The sequence below is a fragment of the Lissotriton vulgaris genome, chromosome 3_1 (genome assembly GCF_964263255.1).
Source record: "Lissotriton vulgaris chromosome 3_1, aLisVul1.2, whole genome shotgun sequence".
Classification (NCBI taxonomy): Eukaryota; Metazoa; Chordata; class Amphibia; order Caudata; family Salamandridae; genus Lissotriton; species Lissotriton vulgaris.
Window position 1 is genome coordinate 1,353,499,301 of NC_141689.1, and position 24,000 is coordinate 1,353,523,300.

The 24,000-nt window shown below is 48.4% G+C and overlaps 1 protein-coding gene across 1 annotated transcript in view; it reads left to right on the plus strand.

Annotated features, from left to right (window-relative positions):
* The window catches only part of DNAH6 (dynein axonemal heavy chain 6), a 2,460,712-nt gene that overhangs the window by 572,777 nt on the left and 1,863,935 nt on the right, over positions 1 to 24,000 (plus strand). Inside the window, exon 16 of the mRNA XM_086961829.1 lies at positions 16,654 to 16,782. Within this exon, the coding sequence (XP_086817955.1) occupies positions 16,654 to 16,782 (129 nt within the window). The remainder of the gene's footprint in view (positions 1 to 16,653; positions 16,783 to 24,000) is intronic.

Sequence of the window (24,000 nt, forward strand, 5' to 3'; positions counted from 1 at the left end):
CTGGGATAATACTTTATTAAGTCCCCTTGTCCAGTGAAGTCAGGTCTCCTAAGACCAAGTTCCAGCCTAAATCTTGATCTTTAATTAATCAATCAGGGATTTGTATAAGGCACTACTCACCCATGAGGGTCTCAAGGCGCTTGGGGGGCGGGGTATTGGCCAGCTCCGATCATGCGAAAAGCCAGGTCATGAGTCTCTTCCTGAATGCTTGTAGTGTGAGGCTTGGTCTGATGATGAGGGGGAGTTTGTTCCAGATCTTCTGCCCTGTCGTGGGGCAAGTAGAGTTGTCTTATAAGCCTTGATCTGGGAGTTTGTTAGAAAGGTGTTAAGGGCACCGGGGTAGGCCATGTGCCCATAACTGAGTGCTGGAATCAATTTTGCTCTTAGTGCAGTCAGCATGGGCTCTGCTTGTTAGCTTTGTAGACGATTGCTGAGATGCTTTAGCAGATTAATGACTGTGGAGCCCCTGGTTTTGAGATGCCTTAGGTGAACAGCTGAGTTGGCCCTTTCCGATAGCCACACTCCAAGGTAATTGTAAGCTTCACCTGTCATTATTTAGAGGTCCCCCAGCTGCTAGTAAGATTGGTTTTATGCAGATATTTGCCAGAATCAATTATTTTGAGTTTTTTCTGGTTCACATGCAGATAGTTAGCTGAGTTGTAGCGGTGAAGTGTTTTGAGGGCACTCTGTAAGGCTACCCTGGTGTGGTCCATGATGACGTTATCATTCGTATACTGCAAGATTGATACACGCAGCCTGCCCAGCCTTGTTGGCACTAAGCTGGCCCCTTCCAAGGCTGTTCCCAAGTCAGCTGTATAAATATTAAAAAAGGATGGGGGCCAGTACTCAGCCCTGTTTGAGACCCTTGTTAGTGGGTACTCTTGCTCTAACTGTAGTAGGGCTTGGCTTTACCCAGACCCATATTCCTTGATATAATGATGAGATTGCCTTTAGGAGCTGTGATGGAATCCCCCAGGCGATTAGCTTACCCCATAGCCTTCTCTGATCCCCCATATCAAATGCGGTGCTGTAGTCCACGAAGCAACAGAAAAGAGGGGGTTGCTTCCTCCTGACCGCTTGTGTGGAAAGATACGCCAGGACTAGGATGTTGTTCATTGTGGAGCAGTCTGATCAAAAGCCTGATTGGTGCAGCAGGGGAATACCTTTGTCCGCACCCCATTTCTCCAGCTCTTTTGAAAGGATTTGTGCGTAGGCCTTTGCTTCTAGACCTAAGAGAGCAATTAGCCTATAGTTTGCAGGGTTAGAACAGTCTCCCTTTTTCTGAATCAGGAAGAGTATTGAGCCCCTCCTGGGCGCCAGTATTATTGTTGTTTCAAATGCATGTGTGTAAAGTGGCAATAGTATTGTCTGCCTAAATTCTTGCGATGTTTTAAACATGGCCGCCGTTATCCCGTTGGGCCCTAGCATCCCGTCATTGCTTGTTTCCTTAACTAAGGTAAGTACTGTGCTTTTTGTAATTAATATGCCCTGTTGGTCCGCTGGATCTGGTGTTGGGCAAAAAGGCGAGGGAGCTATTCTGTTTGCTTGGCCGGTTGAATATAGCTGGTCCACATGACTTATCCAATCCCTTTCTGCCACTCCATCTCTTTGGTGGGCTCTGGATTGCCAAGGTGGTTTATGTACCTCCATAGTCGAGCATGGCTTTTGTCTTTTAATACAATTAAACTTTCAGCCACTCTCGTTCCTTGACCTCCTTTTTGCTGCCCTACTTTCTTCTTGTGGATAATCCTAAGCAGGGGGATGGTTTGATATTTTCCTGAATTAAAGACTCTTCTCCTGGTAGCTAAAGGCCTGCTGAGGGCCCGCTTGCTGGCAATTATTTCCTTAGAGTGACTGGCAATCTGAGTGGATGGCGATCATACTGATTTTTCAGTTGGCAATTAACCAAAGCCTTCAGGAGGTCCGCCACAAGGCACCCCCAGTGATCAGCTGCAGTTTTAGGACTATTCAGGTTGCAGGTTGTCTTTCTTTCCCCTATCCAGGTATAAAGTTTATCCCCTAATTTAATCAACCATTTAATTCTATATAGAACTTTGTGGCGCTCTTCTCCTGTTAGTTACCCCAGTGAAGGTATGAATAATGAGTTTGATCAAACTAGATGCAATGTTATGCTTAGGGGTCTGTGACCACTTTTGTCCCTAACATCAATTTCTTAAGCATGGAAAGTGGGAACCAGCTCTACGCTAAAAAAATATAATCTATTATCCACTTATTCCTGAAGGTGTGCTTGGGGCACAATGTGGGAGAGCAGACTTCCTTCAAGGCTTTGGACGAGGAGAAATTATGATTAACAAGGAGAGCGTGTAAGTGTGTAGTCATCCCAAGCGGCTCAAGACTGTTATTGTTTTTGCTAAGTCCCCAGCTATATCTGTATGGTGCAACTTTTATTTATAGCGCAGATCGTAAATGGTATTTACCAAAAAGTCCAAGTCATGTTTCTTCTGATGTGGTACTGGGTTAATGTAGCATTTAATGAGAAGCAGGCGCAGAGGTTGTGAGTTAAACTTAATGCCATTGATGAGCCAGGTGCCTGAATTGCGTTTGACTTAATTAATAAAGCTATGGCCCCTATTTTCCAAGCTTGTTTGATAAAAACTGAAAGGCCGCCTGATGGCCATCCAAACGTGTTTTGTGGAAGCATTATGAAACTCGTAGTACCCAGAGAGCGTTGATGTTGCCGTGGCCCATGTCTCCTGGAGGCATAATATGTCCCCTTTCCGAAGGTAATCCAAGGCGGGTTTTGCCTTAAAGATCTGATTAATGCCTGCCACGTTCCATGATGTTTGTTAGTTGGGCGCGGTCTGCCTTGTTGTTGGTACTGTTTTTTTCCTGATGGGGGAAAATGTTAGGGATGATGCCCGAGTGACCTCTGAGCCTCAATAGATTCCCTTTAAATGGACTGATTGTGTTCAAAGGGGAATAGAGGGCATGAGGATATTTCTCCTGGCTTAAGGGTTGGATGTCTATTCCCCATTCCGCTAACTGAAGCCCTTCCGTGAGAACTGCTATTTGAAAGTGCTTTTGGCGGAATCCCACCAGGGTAGATTTCCCATGCGTCTTACTTCAGAGGTTTTGAAAGCTTACCGCTTGAGGATGTCTGACTGAAAATGGGCCAAAGATGGTATGTGTTTGAATAAACGCAAAATATTGCTACTGTTCAGAGTGTCAAAAGGCCCATTGGCGAACTACCTCAGGGTTAGCACTACTTCGTACGTGCGGAGTGCTGCTTTTGAGGTAGATTGCATTGCAGGCTCCAGCCAAGTTGCTCAATGTAGAATGGGGGGACTGGGACCTTGGTGACCTGTTAGCAAGTAACCTGTTGGGCTGCTGGCAGTCTTTTGGTCAGTGTTGGGCTGCTGGTTAAGCCGGTCTGGTGATGTTCTAAGGCAGGGAGCTGGGGCTACTTTGCCCGGGCATGTTACTCGAGAAGACTGGGTGCTCGCTTCCTTCTTCATCCTGAATGGCTGTTGGTCCATCCTGTGCCCTGGACGAGTCTGTCGTTCGATGTATTCTCGGTTGGTGGGAAGCTCTTTGTTCCTTGGGCAGTGCCTCCTGGTTGTGGGTGATTAGTCATGGCTGCTTTAGAAATGAAGATTGGGTATAGTGGAACTTGCGTGGTGGCTCTCGTTGTGAGACTGGTTAGTGAGGGTCTGGTGGATGTAGGTGGCTGGTCCCCCACTCTTTTGGCTTTTACTTTTTTTGTGTTGTTTCCTCAATTTCCTCTTTCCCTTCTGAGCAGAGGGACTAGTGACATCCCGTTGCAGGTAGGCGCCTTGTTGGTGAGTACTACTTCGGATATACCCCTAGAGCGGGAGCTACGGAATGTGATTCAGAGGGAGCAGGTTGAATCAAGGGCTCATGTATGTTTATAGTATTGACTACTGAGTTTGTTAATGAGGAAAGGAAAGCCTCTTCTTCAATTGCGGGTACTTGGATAACATTGCTGTTGACTTTATCGCTGGAGGATTCTGAGTTGCCTTTTTTTTCCCCCTCGCTATTATTATCTCACCACGGACCTCTGGTAGTGGCGCTCACTTATCAATTATGGTGTCACATGAACAGGAGTACTACTTGAGGTTCAGGGTGTCTAGGATGTTCTGTTCGATGGTTCCACCCTTATTGCTTAAGTTAACCAATCGCTGCACAATGGATTCCAAGAGATCCATTTGTAGAACTACATTTTTTAGGACTGTCATAGAAATGCTCTTGCTATAGAATTATGAGCAATGTTAAATGTTGAAGAGGATGGATCCTCAATGCTGTTCCTGTCTTATGTTTCTAGGAGTGATTCTTGGGGAGTCCTCCTGCATCCAAAACAGCTTTGGGTTACATTCCATTGTCCTTTCTATTTTAGTCTCAAGGCTTTGTAGAAAGGAGGCCGTTAGTTTGCCCATATCAATGTCTTTGGTGGTTAACTCATTCGGCAGCGATCTTGGTCCGAGGGCAGTTGCTGGGGGAGACTGCTTCATCTCCACTGAACCAGGAGAATTGTAATGATGGATTTGCACTCGTGTTACCTGCACTTTATCTACTGTATTCCATTCATGTATGCCCCTAGTGCCAGGGCATGAACTTAATCTGCGGTTCACAATAACGGAGGGGGCTTTTGTGCAGATTCTTTCCTCACTCGGGCTCTTCCTGTTGGAGATCTCTGCTGGAGTCGACAAAGCCCCCGCGATAGGAGCAGACTGGAAGTGGTGCGTAATTCAGCCCTTGTGGAGTTCCTTATGTATGATTTTCTGTTAGGAAGGCTCCTGGGCGGTCCTTCGCATAATCCGGAAGGTAGCCGACGGCAGTGTGAATATCCCATTGAGTGCGTCCTTGGCTGGAGGATCTGAGCTGCTGTAAGACTTCTTTCTTGGGCCTATGGTGGTGGAGCGATTGACTCTTTTTAATACAATGAGATTACAATTTGGTTTTTTCTTTTCAAACCTGTGTTAAAGCTCAAGATTCTTGAATGGTATCACTGGCATTCAGGAGTATTGGTCTGTGGTCTTATCTGTGGACTGATAGCTGGGCTCACTGTGTTAAAGACTTGGTACTGGTATCTCAGTACTCTCAATACTCTCAACCCCCGCTGGGCGCTGGTAGATAGATCACTCCCAACTTGCGACTGGGACCTGAGGAGCCTTGAGGCTGGAGCGCTCTTTAGGAGTGTCCTTGGATTCCTGATGGTATCTCAGCCTTATTAAGTGAATGAGTGCACAGGGTCTAGTGACTGGGGGGCTGGAATGTTGAGGTCCTGTGGGCTCATTTCCAGCTCTGAGCTTTAGTTAATAGAGGGCTTTTCTCATATTTGCCCCCAAGAAATGGGCGTGCGAGGAAGGGGTCATCTAACGGCACCGGGATGCGGGGGCAATGGCCCCTGAGGTGCAAGCTGCACCGATGTAACGTCAGCCACTTCCACACCAGCCGGGGGGCAAGCGAGACTGCCACCTTTCCTTCCTCCACTTCACTGCTCTTTGAGCTCCCTGCTGCTGCACCACACTCATTTGCGCCAGGCAAACCAGGCTGTCCGGAAAATCTGATGTTGGCTTCCACAGGGAGGCAGATGTTATCAGTGCTTGTGGCTGGGCGCCGGGGTGGTGAAAAGACTCCTCTTGTGCGGCTGCTGCACCCTCCAGGGCAGCTGCTGTCCAGCCGCTCACCGGCTGGGGGGGGCACTCACATGGCGCTTTCCTCACGCTCCTCCCTGCAAATCTGTGCAGTATTGAACCGCGTCCGTTGCTTGGAAGCCCGGTGAGCAGTGCGGGTGCGTGTAATGGCAGTGATGAGCAGCCGAGCCCCTGAGTGGCCTCTGCACAGCCCTGGATTCGAAGCTCAGTCTTTCGGTCTTTCGAGTCTCGAGCGCTCTGGTGTTGAGCCGCTGCTGCACACAACCTGACACTTCGGCTTCAGCTAAGAGGCCTACTTCATTCAACTGGGGGGAATGCTTTCTCTTTGTTCTGTGCATATGCATGGATATAGGCAGTATTTGCATTGCACAAACTTAGCTGAAAGGCAGAGGAGCCCTGTACACTGGAGGGGTATCTTGGGTATATTTATGATGTGTTCTTTTGAAAGGGTGTGTCTTTAGCTCTTTTCTAACCTGGAGCAATGGCATAGCCAGTGTCTCATGGGCTCTAGTGCAAGGAAGAAAATGCTCCCTCCCCCCCTGCTGCCCCCTCCCCACCAGATGCTGTTTGAACTTTGAAATAAAGCAACGATCAGGGTCCCCACTGTGCCCCAGGCCTCTGGGCCCAATTGGCAATGAACCTCCTATACCAACAATAGATATGCTCCTGAACTGCAGCAGGGCCAGGGTGGAGACAGGGAAGTGTTTCCAAATGCTGGTTGCTTAGATAAACACAGCCTGTTGCATTCTTTTTATTGTTTTGTTTTTTCATTTCCTTGTCTCCAGTCAGATGGTGTTCTGGCTGCAGCTATGCTGACCACCTTCAGAGATAGGGAGCTTGTCAGTCAAAGTTGTACTGTTCGTGACATCTTTGTCTTCTTCAAGCCCTTGGTGAGGCATGTAGGATGCCCCTAAGGGAGTTAACTGTGGAGTTTGGCAGGTAATGGTGTAGGGCATTGTCACCATCAAGATGCAATAGTATGAGAGCTTGAACAGCAGTTCAGAAGTTGCTTTTCAGGCAGAACAGTTTCACTTTCTTTAGTGGAAAGAGTTGGTAATGAGCCATCTTGATTTTGTTGCTGATTTGCTCTTTGAGGGTGAAGGCCAGGGTGGATCAAAGCAACCTGGGATTGGGAGAAAGTTGGGGCTCAACTCCATCCAGGTTCATATTGTCCAGAACATTTGGTCTAGTTGTTGCTCTTTGTTCTCCAGCATTGGATCTTTCAAGGATTAACATGCCTGAATCATTCCCTGTCTTTGAGGTGGATGCCCCACAGTAGCCTTAAAATAGCCAACTAAGTCCTGAAATAAGTTTGCTCTACAGCTCCCACAACCACCTCCATGCAGGCTACCTGCATACACTGACTTCCCAAGATCTTATGCAGGAGCTAGAGGAGATCCTTCTTCCATGCGCAAATGAGCATGTCCTGCCCCGGAATGGACAAGGATTGCACCCTTTCATTTTTATGACACTGTATTGAAGATCTGTTGTGCTTGAAATCTTCTCCACCAAACACTTCACTCCAGCAAGGAGGCATTGGAAATACTCCTCTTCTTGGCCCCATTGCTCACCAGCAACATGGGAGTTAGACGAGTTTGGGATACACCTTCATTCACTTTGTCATTGCAGCTGTGCATGGTAATTGTGTGGTTGCCAACCTTTTCACCCAAACTCCCCAAACCAGTCTCAGCATACAAGAAGATTTTGGATCTTACATGCGTTTTAGACATTACAAATTGATGTGCGTTTTTGCATGAGCACACTTACACATTTTGTGCACAATTTATGTCTGAACAGAGACGACCGTACATACTCGAGTTTCAGAGAAGGTGCTCACTGGTTGTTATTCTAACAATTTTAACCTCAGATCGATGATTGAATGACAGAATGAATGGACTGTGTCTGAATAAAGAGCTTTTTCCAGGAGAATTGCTAGAGGATGAGCCCTGTTCCCTAATATCTATGACTTATGTACAGGAGTGATACAAGTATCGTTGGCACTGTAGGAACGATAGATTTTTTTCGTTCTGGGGCAGTAATTCATCACAACCATCACGATGTGCACCAAGACTAGGGACCAGATGTACATAGGCCAAAATGTATTGAAAAGTCGCACAACACAGCAAGGCAACTCGCTGTGCTGTGTGACTGAGAGGGAGTGGAATGCACCAGTTTTATTGCAAATTTGCACAGAATATCTTTTAAAAACTTTTAAATGATGATTTTTTTCTGTATACTGACCTCATTTGTGTCTGGGACGGAGATGTGTTCAATACTCCGGGTGGGTGGCAGACATCTTGGATGGATAGGTCAGCGTTTCAGCTGTCTCGGTGTGCATTCTCTCCCCTGATTTAAAAGAGGTGGTGACGCGACCGCGTGCTAGAACTGGGCTGACAGGTGACGCTTGCAGTCCGATTTCGGCTGCTGCGCAGACCGTCTTGTTTTAAAAGTGTTATAGCGAATTTGCACAGAATAACTTTTCAAAACTTTTAACTGATGATTTTTTTTTGTATACTGACCTCATTTGTGTCTGGGACGGAGTTGTGTTCAATACTCCGGGTGGGTGGCAGACATCTTGGAGGGATAGGTCAGCGTTTCAGCTGTCTCGTCGGCACTCTCGCCCCTGACTTAAAAGAGGTGGTGACGCGACTGCACGCTAGAACTGGGCTGACAGGTGAAGCGTGCAGTCTAATTTCGGCTGCTGCGCACAGACCGTCTTGTTTTAAAAGTGTTATTGCGAATTTGCACAGAATATCTTTTAAAAACTTTTAACTGCTGATTTTTTTTTTGTATACTGACCTCATTTGTGTCTGGGACAGAGTTGTGTTCAATACTCCGGGTGGGTGGCAGAAATCTTGGAGGGATAGGTCAGCGTTTCAGCTGTCTCGGTCTGCACTCTCACCCCTGATGTAAAAGAGGTGGTGACGCGACCGTGCGCTAGAACTGGGCTGACAGGTGACGTGTGCAGTCCGATATCGGCTGCTGCACACAGACGGTCTTGTTTAAAAAGTGCTATTGCGAATTTGCACAGAATATCTTTTAAACACTTTTAGCTGATGATTTTTTTTGTATACTGACCTCATTTGTGTTTGGGACGGAGTTGTATTCAATACTCCGGGTGGGTGGCAGACATCTTGGAGGGATAGGTTAGCGTTTCAGCTGTCTCGGTGTGCACTCTCGCCCTTGATTTAAAAAGAGGCGGATGATGCGACCGTGCAGTGGATGCACGCAGCGGGCGTGCCGCTGGAGCGCCAAAGACAAGCCCGTCTGCGCCCGTCCACGTCCGACCGGGACCAGGGGCCAGGACCCCTGGTTCACCTAAGGGGGTACCCCGTTCGTACACGGCCTCACAGTTGACCTGCCTTAAAGGAACGCAGGTGTGCCACCACAGCCTTGGGCCTCCTTTTGCATATAACAAATGCCTGCACTGTTCCCTAGTTCTTGACCCCTATCTTCTAGGAGGTAAGATCCTCCCAACCAATTCAGATTATAAAATATGCCTGCTTAACTGCCGATCAATTGCCAAAACACGCTGTAGAGATCAATCTAATTTTGGAAGAAAAAAGCCAGGATGTAGTATTTCTGACTGAAACCTGGCTTAGTAGTTGGCTAGACCCAGTGGTGGTCCAGGCACACCCACCAGGCTATGCTATCCAAAGACAAGATTGGATACTTAGCAGAGGAGGAGGCCTCGCCATCATATATAGGGATACCTTTAGCTGACGAATTGATGAGGGGTCGATTCGTGATTGTGAAAGTATTTCTTTCGCTATCGGTTTTTCGCACACCTGCACTTTCTCCGGGGTCTTAATTTACCGACCCCCAGGAGCCATCTGACATTTTAATACTGATCTTCCTGAAAATATAGCCAATCTAGTAAGCTCCCTGTCCAATTTTTCGGTATTGGGAGACTTGAATATTCATTTTGATGATGTCTCCTCACCTAATGTGGAGGAACTGGTTGACAACTTAGGGGCTCTATCCCTTACACCGAAAGTGAATGGTTCAACGCATCTTTAAGGTCATTTACTTGACCCTATTTTCACGGACGCAAATTTATCAGTCAATAACCCCACCCCATTACCCTGGAGTGACCATTACTTGATATCCTTTTCTTGGTCCTCACCGACTAGGAAGCCACCTGAGGATTCACTAAAGAAACTTAGTCGCAACTGGTCCAGGCTTTCTGTTGAGCCATGGGCAGCTATCCTTAACAATACTCGACCAGTATTAGAAGGAGACCCAGAATCAGCGAACCATGAATGTAATGAATGGATTAAAGCCTCCTTGGACGTGGTGGCCCCCAAGAAGTTTAGGAATAATAAAAAGGGTCTAAAGAGTATAGCATGGTATACTCCCGGTCTGATAGAATTGAAATTTAAGTGCAAACAATCAGAGAGAGTGTGGAGGAAAGATTTCTCAGATGAGAAGAAGCACGTTTACAAAGAAGCCATAACACTGTACAAATTAGAAATCAGTAAAGCACAATCCAAGTATTACGAAATTAAAATCTCCTCAGCGTCCAACGCTTTGTAAGATTATTAAAGCACTAACCACTCTTCCATCTTCAGCATTACCTGCGGTTGATACTCTAGGACGGTGCAAGGATATAGCAGAGTTCTTTCACACAAAGATTGTATTGTATTGTATTGTGGAATACTTGTAGAGCGCGGCCTGTCACCACCAAGGGCATCCTGGCGCTTTGAACCCTGGTCCAACAGCAATTTCCGCAACTAGCCTGTCCTCGGGAAAAGATGGGTTTTCAACGCCTTCCTAAAGGCTGGAAGGGCCTCAAGGCTCCTTAGGGATAGTGGCAGGGAGTTCCAGAGTTTGGCCGCCGCTACTCTGAACGATCGGCCACCCATCCTCACTCTCTGGAAACGTGGGACCACTAGCAGCTTAGATGACGAGGAGCGTAAGGCTCGAGCTGGGAGATACCAAGCAAACATTCTCCGCAGCGGGATGGGTCCCAAGCCGTGAATAGCTCTAAACACTATACACGCGGCTTTGTAGCGGACACGAAGATGAATCGGCAACCAATGAAGTTCCTGTAATGCTGCTGTTGCCGAACTGTAGTATGGGCGGGACAGAGCAAGTTTGGCCGCCAGATTTTGAACCCTTTGGAGCTTGCCTAGTAGTGTTACAGGGGCATCCAATAGTAGTGCGTTGCAGTAGTCGAGTCGACTTAAGATAGTGCTCCGCACTACTTCGGCTCTGGCTTGCTCAGGAAGGAGAGGTAGCACCTTGCGCAGCATCCGAATGAGCATCATGCACGTAGACGTGGTCTTATTTACGTGCAGATCCAGCTGTAAATTAGGCCCAAAAGTGACCCCCAGATTACGCGCTGAGTGTGTAGCAGACACCGTCTCAGAGAAGGACGGGGGCCAGAAGTCATCTGGAAGGTCCCTGGGGATTCGGTCACCGGAACAGTGCAGAACCTCGGTTTTAGTACCGTTGAACTGTAACGAGTTCAAACGGAGCCAATCAGCCGTGGCCTGCATACATCTGTGAAAGGTCTCCAGTGGGACCGCATCCTGTCCCTCCAGTGAAAAGACCAGCTGGGTATCATCTGCATAATTAAATGCAGAGATCCCAAAAGATTTAATAAGCTGGACTAGTGGGCGGAGGTAGATATTAAAGAGAATAGGGCTGATGGCTGAGCCCTGCGGTACTCCTTGTCCTACTCTCCGCTCCTCTGAACTGAAGGGAGGGAGCGACACACGTTGTTGACGATTATCCAGGTAGGAAATTAACCAGTCCCTGGCCTTGTCTTTAACTCCGCACTCTTCCAGCCTCGCTATCAAGGTTGGATGACTGACCGTGTCGAACGCGGCCGACATGTCGAGCAGCACTAAAAAGGCTGCCCGACCACTGTCGACTCGCGCCCGCAGATTGTCCAGCACGGTCACTAACGCGGTTTCCGTCCCATGAGCAGGGCGGAAGCCGAATTGCGTCTCATCCAGCCAGGTGTTTCCTTCCAAGAAGCCGGATAGAGTGCGGGTAGCCAATTTTTCCATGATTTTGACTGGAAAAGGCAACAGAGAAATTGGCCGGTAATTGGAGAGACAGGCAGGGTCCAGCGTAGGTTTTTTTAAAAGCGGAGATACCACTGCCTTCTTCCAACTGCCCGGTACAATCCCTGTTTCAAATGACTGGCAACAGATGGAATGTAAAGGCTGGAAAAGTTCCTCCTGAAACAGCCTCCAGAGTTTTGGCGGAAGAGGGTCAAGAGGGGAGCCAGATGAGATCGTAAGGGCTAGGCTGCTAAACTCCTCCAAGGAAGGCAGGGGAAAGCTACTCAGTTGAGGTCGACTGGCCTCAATCGCCGGAGCTCCCAAACTGAGAGCCTGGTCCAGGGAGGGCAGGGAAAGACTACTCAGCCGGGGTCGACTGGCCTCAAGCGCCGGAGCTCCCAGACTGAAGATCTGGTCCGCAGGAAGCAGAGAGGGGCTACTCAGCTGGGGTCGACTAGCTTTAGTCGCCGGAGCTCCCAGACTGAGAGCCCGGACCAAAGGGGGCGGGGGAAAGCTACTCAGCTGGGGTCGACTGGCCTCAATCGCCGGAGCTCCCAGACTGAGGGCCCGGACCAAGGAGGGCGGGGGAGAGCTACTCAGCTGGGGTCGACTGACCTCACTTGCCGGAGCTCCCAGACTGAGGGCTTGGTCCGTGAAGGGCAGGGAGTGGCTACTCAGCTGGGGTCGACTGGCCTCCCTCGCCGGGGCTCCCAAACTGAGGACCTGAACCGTGGGGAAAAGAGGGAGGCTACTCAACTGGGGTCGACTGGCTTCAATTGCCGGAGCTCCCAAGTTGTGAGCCTGATCCTCTGGTCGGGGTCGACTGGTAGGTGAGGCTGGAGCTTCTAGACAGGGGTGAGAAATCCTCTGCAAGGGTCGACTAGCCATCACCTCCGGAGCTCCCAAACTAGTAGGAGAATTGACTGGGTCCTGCAGACCCTCCAGGATTCTGCGGATTTTCTCCTCAAAGGCCTCGGCAATAGAATCACAGAGATCTTGCGATGAGGGGACAGAACTGGCCACACACGTGGGATGGGCAAGGTCTCTAACAATTTTGAACAGGGCCTGTGCCTTGTTAGGGGCATGGCTCAGGGTGGATTCAATATAAGACGCTTTAGCCAACTTGATCTGAGCCTTATAGTTGTGAATGGCAGACCGGAACACAATTTTCTCCGAGTCTAGATATTGTTTCCTCCACGCCCTTTCTGCACGTTTGCAGTCGAGTTTGAGCTGACGAAGCTCGCTCGTGTACCAAGGGCTGGCTCGGTTCACCCTACCCCGTGACTTCCGAAGGGGTGCCAGCTTATCCAAGGAACTCAAGATTGATTGACAGAAGCGAGCATAGCTCTCCTCGGCTGTATTGCCAAGCTTAAAGTCCTTGTCTAGGATGCTCGGCAGAGGGATTCAATCTATTTACCTAGCATTCCCTTCAGCTACCACCTCCTCAAATGACCCCCTGTTGGAGAAAAGGGGAAGCCCACCAGTGACCAGACTGGAGGTCTACCTGGCAGTGGATATTAAATCTCTTATAATCCACCTTAATAAACTAAAATTAGGTTCCCCGAGGGACATGGCCCCGCCTACCGCTTTGAACCAAGTTTTTTAAACAGATGCCCCCACTATTTTAAAACTTATTAATCTGTCTTTGAGAACAGGGATTGTCCCCTCCTTATGGAAATAATCCATGGTGAGAGCACTGCTTAAAAAAGCAGGAGCGGACCCTGAAGTGTTTTCCAACTACGGCCCTATTTCACTGCTTCCAGGGATCGCGTAAATTGCAGAAAAACATGTAAACTCCATTTTGTCCACCTATTTGGAAGATAATGACTGTTTTCACTCAAAGCAAACAGGATTTAGACCCCATCAGGGCACAGAGACAGCCCTGATTGTTGTCTTTGAGGAAGCCAGAAAATCATGGATTCTGGAGGCTCGGCAGAAAGCGTCCTCCTAGATTTGAGTGTGGCTTTCGATACCGTGAACCATCAACTGCTGATCTCCAGGACTAGAGAGGCAGGGGTATCTGGAACTGCACTAATGTGGTTGGAGTCTTTTCTAGATCGCCGCTCATTTCAGGTCTTCGAGGACAATTCCATCTCCAAGAGAATGCCATTGAGGTGTGGGGTGCCACAGGGCTCATCTTTGAGCCCCACCCTTTTTAACATTTACATGAGCCCCTTGGCGAAAATCGTTGAACCCTTTGGTATACAAATCGTTACATACGCAGACGATACTTAATTGATAGTATCCTTTAATCAACCTGGAAACAGTACAAACAATTTAGCTAACTGTCTGGAAAAAGTATCAGCTTGGATAGAGAGCTCCTTTCTTCAACTAAATGGAGAAAAAACAGACTTGATGTTTCTGGGTAAACCTCTCCCAGTTGGCTCTACCTCCCTATGGACTAAATGCCTGGGCAGCATACCGATCCCACAGATCAAATAAAAAGTTTGGGAGTCTGGCTGGACAATAAGCTAAATATGAAAGTGCAAGCCCAGAAGGTAGCAGGATGCTGCTATGGACTACTCAGGATGGTAAGGAAAGTTCTACCTTTATTGCCCTTTAATGCGAAGAAACTGCTAGTCCAAGCCCTAATTCTTTCTCGCTTGGACTACGCAAATGCCCTTTATTTGGGCTCTCCGCGATCCACAATAGTGAGACTCCAGATGGTTCAGAACTGCGCAGCCAGACTGCTTCTACATATTCCTCGCAGAGAATCGGCTCGAGCATCTATAGCCTCTCTACACTGGTTGTCTATTGCAGAGAGGATCCAGTTTAAACCCCTCAGTGTCACCCACAAGATTACGGCATCCAAAGGCCCACCAATTTTACCGTCAATCATCTCCCCATACCATCCCAGTAGAGTCCTACGTTCAGAAAATAAACGCATGGCCATAGTACCTAGAATTTATGGGGCCAGAGTGGAGGTCGACGATTCTCCTACATTGCCTCCAGGAGGTGGAACACTCTTCCTGACCATATTCGTTTGGAAGAAGACCATCTATCTTTCTGCAGACAGTTAAAGACATACTTATTATTATTATTATTATTATGTTTCTTATATAGCGCCAGAATCGACCCCCCGAAGGGGTATCTCCGCGCTTGCCTTGGGAACCCGTCCTGGCTTTTCCCTGTGAGATAGCCCCTACAGGGCATCCCCAAGGTGAAAGCCAGGCATCCCGCCGCGGGGGGGCCGTTGTGGAGATTAAGCAAGCTTAATGCCCAGAGTTGCAGAGTGTGAACCCATGATTAGGTCAGGCACCGAAGCGAGAATTATCGAGTCCATGGACATTTGAGCTCAAGACCCTGCCGCGTCGGGAATTGAACCCTGGTCCCGGGCCTGACCTCTGCTTCAGGGTCTGCCCGCTCTAACCAGTGAGCCACACTTCTCCACTTCTCCACTTGTTCCCAGCTATCTAAAGCGTTCACCAGTAGGCTTGGTCCTTAGCGCTGGGAGGCCTTAGGGTAGCCATGCGCTTTATAAGTGCCATTTTTCATTTTTCATTTAATATTTACTAAGGTATGACACATTCCTGCTCTCTCCTGCACTAACGCACTGTATGCCGCCTAGTGCCAACACAGGCACCCTTGCAGCCTTGTGCAAGGGTGCATGCATTACAGGCAGGATTGGTTTTGTTCAGGAAGGTATCTCAGATGTGAAGGGGGTGTCTCAGAGGAATGTTCCTCTTTCTATGTCTGCTACACAATGCAGCACACACAGAAAGAGGAAATGACTAAAAGAAAAACCAGTTTTCTCCTCGTTTCTCCTCTGTTGGGATGGTGTAGCATTTTGATGCATTCCTAAGCTAACTAATCTCAGTAAATCTGGAAATGCACCAAAGTCCATGGGTACATGTGTGGGATCGCCCATAGTCCACCCATGGAACGCTTTCCAAAAGCACAGTAATGCAAGGCAGCGACTTGCACTGAATGGCGTTACTCTAAATTTACTAAGCCATTCAAGGTGGTTTTGCGTGGCTTAGTAAACCTGACTTCAGGGCTAGAGTTGCCTTGCATTGCCTTACGTGACCCAAGAGCAACACAAGCCCTGGGCCTTAATGTTTTTATGATGATAAACAGTCCAAATGTCTGCGACTTCAAAAACGTTTTCTATAATTTAGAAAGTCATCTGTAAATTTTTACCAACACTTAATATGACTTTGCGACTCCATACAGAATCAGCTGTTAGAAGGGCATGTTTGTTGGTGAGTGGGCATTGGTCCACGGAACCACTGCCAACTTTCCAACCAACTTAAAAAAAAAAATTTAACTTGTATTTTTAAATGTAATACCATATCCTTTAAGGATAATGAGCTGCAGTTAGAAAAAAATGTTGCTTGCTCAAAAGATGATCACACACATAGTGGTCTACTGACCCTAGCAGGCCACTATCCTTCTGATGGCCGCCAATTACCCCAACATCAATAATAGGCATGAGGTAGGTTGCATTACAACCCACTCCAATTTGAAATTCTAAAGACCCATCTATTTGTACCTAAAGTAGTGTATAAAATTCTTCACTGGTCTGGTTTCAAAAATACTGGTTGCAAATTGAGACCAGTTTTTAGTACATTGGGTCATATTTCTTTACCTTACCTTATCAAAGCTGTTCATGTCCTTTATCCCCTAAACATTTTGTAAGTTAATATCTGTTTAAGAATTTTCTAAATCACATGCAATTTTAGTAGCTACAATGCTTTTGTAAGAAGAGCAATTTTGATTTCTATACATTGAAGCATGTAAGGGGCACCGTAACATTGCTTATTGATTATATCGGATGCATTTCTTAGTGGTGAAAATAAAGGAGGGTGTGTTCTTGTGTGAGGGGAAATAGCATTTGCATCGCTCATTATGGTCACTTTAAATGGTACATTTGTTTTTGTACTTACCATATCTGTTTTACTGTATAGGGTTTAGGTCGTACTGGGGTTGGGTGTTTACTGTCTCACAACAGTACAGCAAGTTAATGTTTAATACACAATCATCTTTGTTCCTCTGTGATCAAGGACCCTCAGATTCTAGAGATCACTGCAGATGAAACTAAAGTGAAACAACTACTGCAAGATCTACAAGTTGTTGTGGATGACCTACAGACACGGGCATTCCAGTACAAAACATACCAGAAGAATTTCAAGGTAAGGTGCATTCAGCAATAACATGGAATGAAGAGTCACAGCCACAAAATTATATATTGTCTTAGTCCTCAGCCCCATTTATTTACCTTGGGCATTTGGTGCTTTGAGCTCTGCATAGGCATACTTTTTTCATAATGACCATAACTGTTACTCTGTTAAGTCAAAGTCTGTGACCTGGACTTTAGCTCATTTTTACATAGTTCAGATAAGTGGAACAAGTGTTGCATATACATACGGTTTCCGGTTTTTGGTTTCAACTGATGTCAACCGCAAAAAAAAACAAGCATTGGCATAGCCAATAGGTCTCCTCTGGGACCTCATAAGTGTTTAGCCATGCAACAGTTGATGTTGTTGCACCAGGGATATTGTGCTAGATAACTAAACACTTATAAGGGCCCAAAGGCGAGACCTATTGGATATGCCAATGCTGTTTGACTTGCACTTGAGACTGCAATTTACTTATTAACTTTTACATTACTGCTTGACATTTCTGAGTTGTGTCCATAAAATTGACCTTTGCTCCTGAATCTTTGCCCTAACTTTTTACAGTTGCTGCCAAGAAATTGCCTCCATGCCAGGTGGTTACACTATCCTCAAAACTGAAGTGTGGTTAACAATAGCAATAGCTGCAAACTGCCTGCCCAAGATTCCCAGCAGAACATGCTTATGTGAAATGCAGTAACTTTGATGGAACCTGAAAGTTCAAAGGGAACCTTATGCAACCCAAAATATATCCCTGCTGCACACACATTTCTCACAGACAGCAGCACAAAGTCTCCACGGTTCACCTTATACCGCCCTGCACAACTCACACTGTACATGCGTAGTTCACCGTGTGCAGGATTGTAATGTGTCACAGACCTGCAGATTTGCAGACAAAACATCTGGGCCCGTTAGGCAAACTTACAGCACTGGAACAACAAACGTTGCTGCTGTGCGACTCCAGACCCCCAAATAGTTTACACTGAGAGGAATTGAAGACCCAAGTTACTCGATCTCATGGTTCGCATTTACCAGGCCACTTGGACTCGCTGTCAACTGTGTGCAGAAACGAGGTGTCGCGCGCTCAGGGGCAGGGGTGAACCCACAGCTATGAACAGAGGGGGTTCATCGCCACTTAAGGCGTGTATCAGGCACAGTCTGTGCTCGTAGCAGGGGCTGATAAACACCTTCAGTGGCGATTAACCCTCATCCCTGTGGCGAAGCAAGGGTGCCAGAGGCATTAACGTAAGCAAGGAAGATGGGGGTCCAACTAGTTTTCAGTAAATAGAAAAAATCTATAATTAGGGTGCAGTGGGCTCCTTAGACCTCAAGTCCCCGGTGCCAGTACACCTGCTGTACACCTCACAGCTACGCTCCTGGGATTATCATCCATCCTCCTGTTAGCGGCTGTGCTCATAGTAGCGAGCCTGCCGGGGCACTTGTGGCAGGTCACCTCCACTCCCCCCCACCTGTGCTTAGAGCACTGGGGCAATACTAGAGCAAGGTGACTTCACCTGTCCTCAGGGACGTTGGCCATTTGGGCTATGCGGGTGCTCGGTGACACCTCACGTGTGCAGGGCGGTTTGAGTGCACAGTTTCTGGGTGGTAGTTTGAAGGGGCTAGAGGGGCTGCAGGGGCCCTGATTGCAGCATTCCTTTGCATAGTGTGGCGCCGCGGCCAGGGTGACTGACTCCGGAATCTGGGGATCACGGTTCGATCCCGGGGCAGATTAGCCCAGCACCATGTGACTCTGGGCAATAGCTGGCTTAATCTTCCCGACGGCCCCCAGCGCCTAGAGACCTTAACGGGTGATGGTTCGCGCTTTACAAATGTGGATTATTATTATTATTAACACCTTAGCTGCGGCGCAATTCCCTCCCCAGTGCTGCGCTGTCCATTCGAACTAGTGCTGAATGAACGTCCAATGGACGTGCGCAGCACTGGGGAGGTAGTGCTGCCGTCGGCCAACGCACCGACGCAGCACTTAAGGGGTTATTATTAATATTATTATTATTATTATTATTATTATTATTATTATTATTATAGAGTGGCGTTGTTCGGGTCTTTGGTAGCCTCCCCCTAGTGTTTGTGGCTGCGTTGTTCAGGAATTTAGTGACACCTAGTCCACACAGTGACGCCCTTCAGGCCTTGGGAGACAGCTCCACCGTGCCCTGCCCTCAAAGCAGAGGCTTTTCGTTCCTTGGGGAGGCGGCATGGATCCAGTACACGGTCTGTGGGGAGGCATGAATCCGGTGCATGGTCTGTGGGGAGGCATGGATCCAGTTCACGGTCTGTGGGGAGGCATGGATCCAGTGCACGGTCTGTGGAAAGCATGGGTCTGGTGCACGGTCTGTGGGGAGGCATGGATCCGGTGCAAGGTCTGTGGGAGGCATGGATCCGGTACGCGGTCTGTGGGGAGGCATGGATCCGGTGCACGGTCTGTGGGAGGCATGGAGCCAGTGCAGGGTCTGTGGGGAGACATGGATGTGGTGCACGGTCTGTCGGACAAGATGGATCCGATGCACAGTCTGTGGATGCATGGATCCAGTGCACATTCTGTGGGGAGGCATGAATCCGGAGCATGGTCTGTGGGGAGGCATGAATCCGGAGCATGGTCTGTGGGGAGGCATGGATCCAGTTCACGGTCTGTGGGGAGGCATGGATCCAGTGCACGGTCTGTGGAAAGCATGGGTCTGGTGCACGGTCTGTGGGGATGCATGGATCCGGTGCAAGGTCTGTGGGAGTCATGGATCCGGTACACGGTCTGTAGGGAGGCATGGATCCAGTGCACGGTCTGTGGGAGGCATGGAGCCAGTGCACGGTCTGTGGGTAGACATGGATGTGGTGCACGGTCTGTCGGACGAGATGGATCCGATGCACGGTCTGTGGATGCATGGATCCGGTGCACATTCTGTGGGGAGGCATGGATCCGGTGTACGGTCTGTGGGGAGGCATGAGTCTGGTGCACAGTCTGTGGGGACGCATGGATCCGGTGCATGGTCTGTGGGAGGCATGGATCCAGTGCACGGTCTGTGGGAAGGATGGATCCGGTGCACGTCTGTGGGAGGCATGGATCCGGTGCACAGTTTGGGGGGGAGGGATGGATCCGGTGCATGTCTGTGGGAGGCATGGATCCGGTACACAATCTGTGGGGAGGCATGGATCCAGTGCATGGTCTGTGGGGAGGCATGGATCCAGTGCACGGTCTGTGGGGACACTTGGATCCATTGCATGGACTGTGGAAGGCATGGGTCTGGTGCCCAGTCTGTGGGGAGGCATTGATTCGGTGCACGGTCTGTGGGAGGCATGGATCCGGTGTATGGTCTTTGGGAGGCATGGATCCGGTGCACAGTCTGTGGGAGGCAAGGATCCAGTACACGGTCTGTAGGGAGGCATGGATACGGTGCACGGTCTGTGTTGTTTTCAGGTCTAAGTGGCCGCTCACCTGTTCACAGTGTATGTATGTGTTTCTGTTGTGGGTGGCATTTGCCAGTGCACCGTGCACGGGTGTTTATTCAGGTCTTCAGTGATAGCTCTCTTTTGTTGAACAGGTTCAAGGTGGCAGCTCCTGTTCCCAGTGTGTGGCATATCTATATATCCCTATCTCTAGTGGCATTTGCCCAGTGCAGTGGATGTTGTTCAGTACTGGTCTTTAGTGGCAGCTCTCTTGTGTTGTGGTGTGTTGGTCTTAAGTGACAGCTTCTACTCCCAGTGTTTGGCATTCTGGTGGCATTTTCCCAGTGCACCTGGTGTTGGTCAGGTCTTGAGTGGCAGCTCACCTGTTCACAGTGTGTGGCGTTGTTTCTATCTTGAGTGACATTTGCCCAGTGCAGCGGGTGATGGTGAGATCTTGAGGGCGAGGCCACCTGAGCACAGACAGTGGTGTATATTAAGCATACCTCAGGTGGCAGCTCTCCTGCGGCGAGCAGTGTGACCCTGGGCGCCTGTGAAGCTGGCACCTTCAGATGAAATAAAAGAGAGCTCCTCAGGTCCTGGTAGCAGCGCCCGTTGCCACAACCACTAGGACTGCATGGCCCTTATATCACGCCCCCAAACTTCAGGGCAGAGAGATTTACATGTCTAGGAACATTTCCCCCTGCGCCTGGAGTTTGGAAATTGGGACAGGGGGACTAACCACTAACATTATACACGAGAATGCACACGGTGTAGATCTGAACATTCATTCTTTCACCACAGAAAGGTCTTGTGCTGCTCTGCTCTACAGGTGCCTCTTTCCCCATATATCTGATATATCCTCAGTTTCTGATAAAAAGGTTTTCTCAGCTCATGCTTTAGCTTTAGGCTTTGATCATTTCTGCAACAAAATATACTTAAGCGCTATTTTAGCCTCACATATAAATGCGCAGGAAGTAGAAGAAAATGGTCTGATCCTGTTCCTCCTCCAGACCCTCTTGTGAGGTCCGGCCCAGCCGAGCCAAGGGGAAGCATGACTTTCTGCGGTCTCTGATCTGGCTTGGTGCTGTCTTCGCCCCAGATCACTCTTGTACAATATTTCTTTCCTGGAGGGTTGAGGTGAGTTAGTAGAAGGGAGTAAGGCAGTCAGCAAGAGGCAGAGGGTGCCTACATTATATTAATATATTTGGGATGTTTGGAAAGCGCTGAGCCACTGCTAGGCCGACTCAGAACGCGTGCCAAAGAGTCGCGCACTGCTCCAGCGTTGGCTAAACACGACTGCGCCCCTTACACAGCTCACCTGGTGGCTATGGAAGTACTTGCTTTTAATGACATTTCTCATGCCGTTCTCACGCAGCACACGTGATTTCAAGCAGATCCCTGCCCTGACTTTATCAATGCCTGGAGATCGCTTTGAGGCACTCTATTTCTGCATTGTGTTTGCTCCATCTGTCTCCTTCACTGGGATACTCATATACAGGCCGCCCGGCTCTAGGGCTAGTTTTGCTTTAGATCTACTCAGAATCCTAGAACCTTATTTTGGAAAATCCTATCTTTTCATCTTGGGTGATTTCAATTTTCATCTGGAGGAAATCCACTCAAAGGATACCCTGACACTAACTGAGTCACTCGGAGCTTGTGACCTTGTTCAGTTGGTGAGCAGCCCAACTCACATGGCTGGCCATATTCTTGATGGGGTATTTTCTAGTGATCCCAGACTATCTACTGGCCCGCCTTTGCCGTTGGTCTGGTCAGATCATTTTGCAGTTCCGCTTGAATTTGCTCTTCCTGTTCTGCGTTAGTTAATCATGCCGCCACTTCATTTACTCTTAGGAGAAATTTTAGAAATATTACCGATGACACCATTGCCTCTCATTTACGGATCTCGGAGTCTTTCTCCTTGAAGGATGCGGATGAGGCAGCTCAAGAACTCACGGACTCCATTTCCAATACCGTGGAAAAACTTGCCCCGCCTCCTTTCGATATGTGGCTCGGCAGAAACCCACTGCACCCTGGTTCTCTGAACATCTGAGACTTTTAAGGCAAGGGTGTAGGAGCAGCGAGAGAATTTGGAGGAAATCCTGGGATCCGAAAGATCGAGAGGCCCATAAGTCCGCTCTACGGGACTACAAACTGACAGTTGTAGTGGAAAAGCAAGAGTACTTTTCCAATCTTACGGGTTCCCTAACTTCATCTAGGGAACTTTTTAAAATTGCTGATTCACTATGCTCTCTCCAACTCCCTGATCCTGTAGTTAGTTCTCAGGATCTTTGTAATAACATCTCTGACTTCTTTCATAGCAAAATCTCGGACATTCATATCACCTTAGAAGCCCAATGCCACTCCTTGGATAAGGATATCCCTCCTGCTATAGCCAGTCTAGACACCTTGGGTGAGGGCCCTTCCAAACTATTTATGCAATTTCCCTTATTGTCTTTGGAAGGATTGAACCTACTACTTGATAGGACTAAATCTTCCTCCCCTATGGATCCTTTACCTCTAAAAACACTGAAGGAGTGCAGAAACAGCATTCTTCCGCCCATGCTGGAAGTCATGAATAGGGCTATTGTCCAGGGTTCTTTTCCATCTGTTTGGAAGAAGGCTATTGTGAAGCCTCTTCTAAAAAAAACGTCATTGGATCCTGGCCTTCTTAAAAACTTCAGGCCAATCTCCCTGCTCCCGGCCCCTGCAAAAATAGTGGAGGCACACCTCAACTTTCACCTCTCCACTTTTCTCGAGACCAGTGAGTATCTTGATAACACACAGCACGGATTCAGAAAGTACCACAGTACCGAATCCGCACTCACTGTTGTAGCAGACAACATCCGACGCAAAGTGGATAGTGGCCAAACTACGATACTGGTCCTATTAGATCTCACAGCCGCATTCGATACCCTGTCTCCCGCCATTTTAACATCTCGGCTTAGGGAGGCAGGGGTCACTGGACCGGCTTTGAATCTTCTTAACTCCTTTCTCCATGGTAGAGAACAGAGAGTAAAGCTTGGAAATTTCCTCTCCCCTGCCAAGTCATTGCAATGTGGGGTGCCACAGGGGTCGGCCCTCAGTCCGACCCTGTTTAACATCTATGTGGCCCCCCTTGCTAGACTAGTAAGATCGCAGGGGATGGAGGTGGTGTCCTACGCCGACGACACCCAGATCATGGTGTCACTGGCTCATTCCTCTGTCCATACATCCGCCATTAGTTTTAGGTCATGCATGCAGCATGTAGCAGAATGGATGATCATCAATTCCCTAAAGCTAAACGGGGACAAGACGGAGGTCTTGGTCTTTGGGAAAGACCAAGATGTTTGGTCGAGCGAGTGGTGGCCTTCATCTCTTGGCATCTGCCCCACTCCCTCCCTATCAGCCAGAAATCTCGGCGTGGTCTTTGACACCTCACTCTCTATGACGCTCCAAGTAAATAGGACCGTGGCCACATGCTGGGGTGTTATCAGGATTCTAAATAGGATCCGTAACTATCTTTCCCTCCAGGCTCGCAAGCAGATTGCAGTCGCCCTTGTCGGCTCCAGGCTCGACTATTGCAACTCCTTGTATGTGGAGTCCAACAAGGGCCTTATCCATCGACTGCAAATCGTGCAGAATGCTGCAGCGCGTTTTGTTCCGGCCCTTCCCTTAGCATCTTCAGCCACGACTGCTAGGAGAGATCTTCATTGGCTCCCTGTTCAGCATAGAGTCTCTTTTAAGATTCTATGTCTTACATATAGAGCCCTCGTGGCTGGCACGGATGATGCACTTGGGTCTCTGCTTACCCGCTATATTCCAACCAGATCTCTTCGATCTGCAGGGCTATTTCAACTGGTA